This window comes from Capra hircus, chromosome 24, assembly GCF_001704415.2.
Source record: "Capra hircus breed San Clemente chromosome 24, ASM170441v1, whole genome shotgun sequence".
Classification (NCBI taxonomy): Eukaryota; Metazoa; Chordata; class Mammalia; order Artiodactyla; family Bovidae; genus Capra; species Capra hircus.
Genome location: NC_030831.1, coordinates 40,482,911 through 40,490,298, shown reverse-complemented (window position 1 = coordinate 40,490,298; position 7,388 = coordinate 40,482,911). Strand labels below are relative to the sequence as shown.

At 48.1% G+C, this 7,388-nt stretch overlaps 1 protein-coding gene across 1 annotated transcript; it reads right to left on the bottom strand.

Annotated features, from left to right (window-relative positions):
• LRRC30 (leucine rich repeat containing 30) lies at positions 528-1,683 on the bottom strand. Its single transcript, XM_005697127.3, has one exon. The coding sequence runs from the start codon at positions 1,681-1,683 to the stop codon at positions 778-780; it is 906 nt and encodes a 301-aa protein (XP_005697184.2). The 3' UTR covers positions 528-777.

Here is a 7,388-nt window from a genome sequence, read left to right as displayed (position 1 = left end):
TGGCTTGTCTCCCCTGGGACTCAAGGGGAAGCTCTGTTGCATTTGGTCATTGCCGGGAGGGCTGGGCGCCGGCTTCTCTTTGGTCCCATGGGATGCTGGATGGAGATAGAGGTGTGGGCATGTCTTGCTGGGGCTATGTGGCTGCAGGGTGCCAGCTCAGGGACTGAAACCAGATGCTCTCAGCCCCTCCTATACTATACCTGGCCCACAGTAAGTACTTAGTAAACATTTCACTTTTGGTGAACACTGAATCATACCTGCTGTCCTCTTTTCCAAAGGCTGAATCCCACGGCTCCCCAGAAGAATCAGAATTATTTTTCTTTGGGGAAAAAAGCCCAGGTCCTCTATCCACTGATATTCAGAAGGAGATGATATTTGGGAGAGGTTTTTGGGAAAGGCCAGCAGGCTAAGTCTCTTCAGTCGTTTTGGACTCTTTGTGACTCTACGGACTGTAGCCCGCCAGGCTGCTCTATCCATGGGATTCTTTAGGCAAGAATACTGGAGTGGTTACCATGCCCTCCTCCATGGGATCTTCCCATTACCCAGGGATCGAAGCCGCATCTCCTGCAGTGCAGGTGTATTCTTTACAGCTGAGCCACCTAAGGAGCCCACTCATAGAAGTATACAGAGCTAAAAAGCAAACACCTGGTTAAAAGGGGCGTTCAGCACAACTCAGCACATAGTAACACAAGCCTCGACCCACAGCAACAGGAAGAGGAGAGGGTTTAGACTAGGGAAGTTCCCGTCCGAGTCTTGTCGGTGCCTCCAACGCCAACATCAGGTGTGTTTTCTGTCCTTCAGGTAACTGACGAGCATCTCCAGACCCCCCTCCAGCAGCTCGGGCAGAGGTTTGGATAAAGGGTTGCGGGAAATGTGCAGCCCTTTGTCCATGGGGTTCCAGGCGATCCTGGTCAGCTTGCAGAGCATGTAGAGCTCCGCAGGGAGCGTCTGGATGTCATTGTTGTTCAGGTTCAGCAGCTCCAGGCTTGTGAGCAGGCAGAGTGAGCGTGGGAAGGTGTGGATGTGGTTGCCCTCAGCGATGAAGATCTGCAGGCCGGCCAGGCACTGGATGCTCTCGGCAATGTTCTCCAGGCGGTTGGAGCCCACGTGCAGGAAGTCCAGCTCCTTGAGCGAGAACACGCAGACGGGGATGTGAGCGAAGCGGTTGTGGCTGAGGTTCAGCTTGCGCAGCCGGGACAGGTCGGCGAGGCTGGTGGGCAGCTGGGACAGGCAGTTGTGCGACGCGCTCAGGACCTCCAAGCTCCGGCAGGCGCCGAGCTCCGCTGGCAGCTCCGTCAGGCCGTTCATGTGCACGAAGAGGACTTTGAGGCTCTGCAGGAGGCTGACCTCCCGGGGTAGCGTCTTCAGGCGGTTCCCGCACAAGTTCAGGACCACCAGCCGCGTCAGCTTCCCCAGCTCGGGAGGGACTGCCCGGAGCTGGTTGTGGGACAGGTTGAGCTTCTGCATCTCGGACAGGCCCCACAGAAAGTCGGGCGCGTCCGTCATGCCTTTGGTGACCAGGCTGAAACTGACATGGCGCAGCCCCCGCTTCAGCAGGCAGCGCGGGTCCCTCCCAGGAAGCAGAGCATCCTCCCACGAAGAGAACTTCTGCCTCCCCCGCAGGAGCCCCCGCCCCAGGGGCCCCTTGTCCTTGCGGCGGGCCCCAGACTGCCTGGCCCCCATGTACCTCCTTCCTCCAGCGTCTCTGTTGCCACAGATGGGGATGGAGTCCGAACCCCGCTGCTAAACTCCAGCAGGGAGCCGATCGGGTGATGGGAGCCGTGGCCGGTGGTGCCGCAGGTGGAGCAGGACTCGGGGAGGATGAGGGGGGTGGGAATCCCAAATGCCTGGCTCTCAGGGTCCCTGGTGCCTGGTCCTCGGGGTCCCAGATGCCTGACTGTGGCTCCGAGAGCTGCGAGCACCCCGACTGCGTTGAGGTGGCTTCTCTCAGAGCAGCAGGGCTGTAATGGCACACTTGTCCCCCAGGCTGCAGAACTGAACTGCTTGGTTCCCTCTGAACACCACGGGCAGCTGTCGCTGTCACTCTGCCTGCACTTTATTGGTCTGGTGTGAGCAAGCAGGTCACGGCGAGGCTGCCTCTGACTGTCCCCTCTCAGCTTCTCTGGGGTGTCACAGCTGAGCAGGGCGATTAACCAGCCCATCTCCAGAGAGAAACCAAGGGGGAAAATTGAAGCCAGGGTGTCGGCAGGTCTCAGGCTCATCCCGACCCCAGAGCAGAGCTGGGCTGCATGCTGGTCGCAAAGCTATCATTATATGTTCTCACAGCCAGGAATCGGTAGAAGTAATACACACACACATACCCGATTCAAATTGCTGTGAATCACGGATTGTGAAAACAAGTAGCAGCAGGAGTCTCGATGCCTGGAATCCTCCAGGCCAGGGTTTTACATGGTGCTGGTCAGAAGTGAGTTCTTGAGGAGAGGGTGAAGAAGGGTGCTGACTCCACTCGCATTTTTCTCCCAGAGGAGCTCTGGGGTCACCTGTTTCACAAAGAACTCCTGGATCTGTTCAGGCGACTCCAAATGTCAGGACAGCACTCGAGTGATGGCTTAGTAAGGAAAACACGTAAGTAAGGTGCCCATTGTCCTGGAAAGTGGTCTGAAGAGGCTCCCTGGTACACACCTCCTACTCTCTCCATCCCTCTCTCTCTTGTTGAACAAGTTACCTTATTTCCCAAGCCGCTAGAGTCAGCAGCTGGTGTCATGGGCTGAACTGTGCCTGCGCCCCCCGCCACCCCCGACCAAGATTTCCAATGTTGGAGTCCTTCCAGTAACTTAGAATGTGACCGTGTTTGGAGACGGGGCCACATTGAGAACACGGGGAGCAGATGGCCATCTGCAGGTCAAGGAGCCAGGCCTCAGAAGCAATCTACCTAGTCTCACCTTGTCTTAGATTTGCAGCCTCCGGAATTGTGGAAAAATACATTTCCCTGTTTAAGCCCCTCCATCTATGGAGATTTTTATGGCTGTAACGGCAAGCCCATCCAGCTGGGGCACTGGCGGACACACAAAAAAATCCTAAAACTAAGTCGTGGTTCAGGGAAGAAGAGATACTGAGGTTGATGACCCAGGTTCTGAGAAAAGGGCTAACGGGCTATGGGAGGCTGGCTTGGCCTGGAGGCCTGTGGCTTTTGCTGGCAGAAGTCCTGGCCGGGCAGTTCTCCTGGACGGTGATACTGGTCCTGTGATCGAGGTCTCAGAGCTGTCACCACCAAGCCTGGAGCTCGAGCTGGGCTCTGGCTGGGTGCCACCCCTGAGGAAGCTCAGATCCCTCCATGGAGGAGGAGCAGCTGGACATGCAAGACAATGCCAGGCCATTCCTGCCCCACTTGGCCTTTGAGAGACATCTGGCCCCTTTTGCCTGACGAAGCCCCTGGCACTCCTGGACAAAGGTGGAAACCTTGGATGTTTTTTATAATGGGATTCTTGACTGTTGCAGCTGTTAATGGAAGAGAAAAAAGCACCATGGCTAAATCTGTACCCTAGGATTTAGAGCAGATCAGACCTTATATACGTACATTCCATGTGACGATAGTATTTTGCTGCTTCCATGAGTCTGAGAAATTATGCTAGGATATCTGAACTGTTGGGACTAGCAGAAGCTGGGATGGTTTGAGAAAGGGTCACGGCTTTCTTCTTTGTGACAATTATCTCTCTGTGTCTAATACATTCTTACCAATAAATAATTTTTGAGTACTTATCAATAGCCGATATTATCAAATATTTACTATATGAATCCTAGACACTTTATGGAGAAGATGAATGTTAAAATTACCTCCATTTCACAGATGAGGAAATGAAGACAAGAGAGAGGTTAAGTTATTAATACAACATCAAGTCACTCCTAAGTTCAGGGTCTACTCAGTGGCAGAACCAGAATTCAAGCCCAGGGAGTCCGACTCAACAGCCCTGATTAGAACCATAAGAAAGTGCTAGACTTAGCCCTGTAGAGAGCTCGAATAACTGCAGCTAGGATATGGCTTTCTGTTTTCAAGTTTCTATGGAGTGGGGCTGGAGGGACCATCGGTAAAGAAGTGACTATGAAACCACACAATAGAAATAACTACACAATTAGGCATTAACCCTGCTTTCTCTGCCAACACAACCAGGAGAAGCCAGAGTTAAAATATTCCAGAAGACTTTTGCATAACAAATTCAATCCCCTCCCCCAAACAGTTCAGTTCCTTAGCGAGGTTCTCATCTATCAAGTGGATGAGCTGTGTGAATTGCTGACTGTTTCTTCTGAGTTTTTGAAACATGGGTGCTGCCTCTTGTTAACCACAGTGATCCAGTCCGAGCAGGTTCATGGGGGGGAAGCTCACTGTCTCTGGGCTGTGTCCCTGTCTATGCCATAGAGACCCCCTTTCTACCCTACGAGTCAGATTCTTACTGTAAGTGAGACCATTGCAAGGAAGTGCAAGTCAGACTTAACCTCTTTCTGGTGAAAACAGGCAAAATCCAAGCAAGCTTTTATCTTGCTCGCATTAAGACTGGTCCCTGAGAAATAAACAGTAACTGCTGTGGGCTTTAGAGTTCACTGTGAAGCCCACACATCTGACTTTTGCCGAAAGAGACTTTTTGAAGCTGAGTGGATTTCAGTTTGACGTTAAGTCTCAGAGCACAGCCTTGTTGACAAGTTCTCAAAATTCCAGGGCATGGTAAGTAATGGGACTGTCTTTAAAACCTAAAAAAGGTATGTAATTATCAAAGTATATTTATTATGCCCATCATGGTAACTACAGTTTTATATATTCCAAGTGATTCTTGTTCAACATACATAAATCAACATTTCTTACTTTTTTAATTCCCAATAAAATAAAACTGAAATGAGGAGAGTATAAAATAGTGGGTTATGAAAACATCCAGAACTACTCCTGAATTTACACTAATAGAGCATCTATTGAAAATAATTCCCTTTATACATCATGTCTTAATTTTTGAAGGGAGAAATTCTCCTATTTCAATAGGTTATTAAAAAAAACCATTTTATTGATTTTAAGTTTTAAAGTAGAAAATATAGAAAAATGTGGACACAATCTAGTTAATGTTTTGCATATGTAAATTTTGATATTTTTCCTATGCATATCTACTTCAATGTATTTTCTTGTAACAAAAAAGATTTTTTTTTTTTTCATCTCCGTTAGCCCATATTTCCTCAATAGCAGAGGTGGAGGTAGGAGCTCCAGGGCTAAGCTGGCCACATCTTAGCCCAAGCTCTGCTTGCTGCTAGGTTTCACAGACATCTGCATAGAAAGCTGGACCGCTGTGTCTCAGAACAGTCCCTGGATAAGCATCTGTAAAACATAATGTATAGACATGATCTGAAAAGCCATAATGAGAATAAAGAAAATTATTTTCAATAGATGTTCTATTAGTGTAAATTTAAGATCTGTAAAATGTAATAGTGAAAGGTGAAAGCCAAAGTATGTAGCAAAATGCCCTAAATTCATGGTTATGAATGGTTTAGTGGTGGTTCATGGTGACCTCAGTAAATGACAGTTGCTGTATGAATGGTAGCTATTCCACAATAGACTCCACACACCAGACCCCTAGATTCATTTACTGAACACCCCCACCCGTTTGATGCTGAGTTTGTCCTTGTTTGTGAACTTCACATACTTGTCAAAGGCAACCAGACACGTGTCTATGAAGAGTTTCTAGATCTTTCACTCACCATCTGTTTACAGAGTATTTATTTAGTGCCAAGAGTTGTTTCAGACACTGTTATACAGTTTGATAGTCAGAAGGCTTATAAGATCAATATTGGTAAAGTGAAAGTGAAGAAGCTCACCAGGCTCCTCTATCTATGGGATTTTCTAGGCAAGAATACTGGAGTGAGCTGCCATTCCCTTCTCCAGGGAATCTTCCCGACCCAGGGATCGAACCTAGATCTCCTGCATTGCAGGCAGGTTCTTTACCATCTGAGCCATCAGAGAAGTCCAATATTGTTAACCTTATGTTAAATATAAGGAAACTGAGAGTCAGTGGGATTAACTGATGCAGAACTAGTTAGTATTAGAATTTTAACCCACACCCAGTCTTCTGATATAAATCCTGTTCTCATACTTGTTCAGTAGCCCAGTCATGTCAGACTCTTTGAGACCTCATGGACTGTAGCACGCCAGGCCTCCCATCGGTCACCATCTCCCAGAGTTTGCCCAAGTTCATGTCCATTGCATTGGTGATGCCATCCAGCCATCTCATCCTCTGTCGCTCCCTTTTCTTCCTGCCCTTAATCTTTCCCAGTACCAGTGTCTTTTCCCATAAGTCAGCTCTTCACATAAGCTGACCAAAATTTTAGAGCTTCAGCATGAGTCCTTCCAATGAATATTCAGGGTTGATTTCCTCTGAGATTGACTAATTTGATCTTGCTGTCGAAGGGACTCTCAAGAGTCTTTTCTAGCACCACAGTTCGAAGGTATCAATTCTTTGGCCCTCTGAATAACCTGCCTCTGTCTGCACAACTTCCCTTCTTAGTAAAGAGGCTTATTACTATTCTGATTAGGGCATGCCCTCAACTGCCATCTCAGAGCTACTGCATTGAGAGACAGCTAGCCTGGTGGTCAGCATTGTGAGCCTTGCTTGCCAGGCCGGGGACTCTTGGGTTGTCATCCTGAGTTTATTACTCAAAGACGATGTGGCCCAAGGCAAGCTACTTAGCTTGTCTGTGTTTCCATGTTTTCATATGTAAAATGGAGATAATCATAGAATTGCATAATGGTACTGTGGGAATTAAATGGCTTAATACGCCTAAGACCCATGGAACCTATCTCCACGAGTAACCTGTGAGTGGATATACAACACAGCATATGAAGACGGCCAGTTGCACAGCTGCCTCGGGGTTCCGGAACCTCACCCATGCAGAGCGAGCCTGGTCTCTTTCCTCTCCTGGACCTTCCTCTTAGTCAAGCTGTGCCAACCGTCAGCTTCCCGTGGGGCAAAGCACACTTTCCCCAGAGAGCAGGAAGCCCTCAGGCAGATCCAAACGCAACTGTTTCTCTCTCTAAGTCAAACTTCTCTCCCAAACACGCTTGTCCACAAAGCTCCTTATCACCTCATGTCCCTGAAACAATTCTGAGGACACAGTAGGTGCTCAATAAATGGTCACTGAAACAAACCATCTAGGTCCTGTTGGAAGTCTGATATGAAGAAAAAGAACAACACAGAAGCCTTCTGGCTTTCATGTTTATCTGTGTGTTGTTTTTTATCGATTGATTCACTGATGTATGGTTGATATACAATACTATGTAATTTGCAGGTATGCAATATAATGATTCATATTTTTTAAAGGCTATATGCCATTTACGATTAATATAAAATATTGGCTATATTCTCCATGTTGTTCAATGCATAGTGTGGCATGCATGC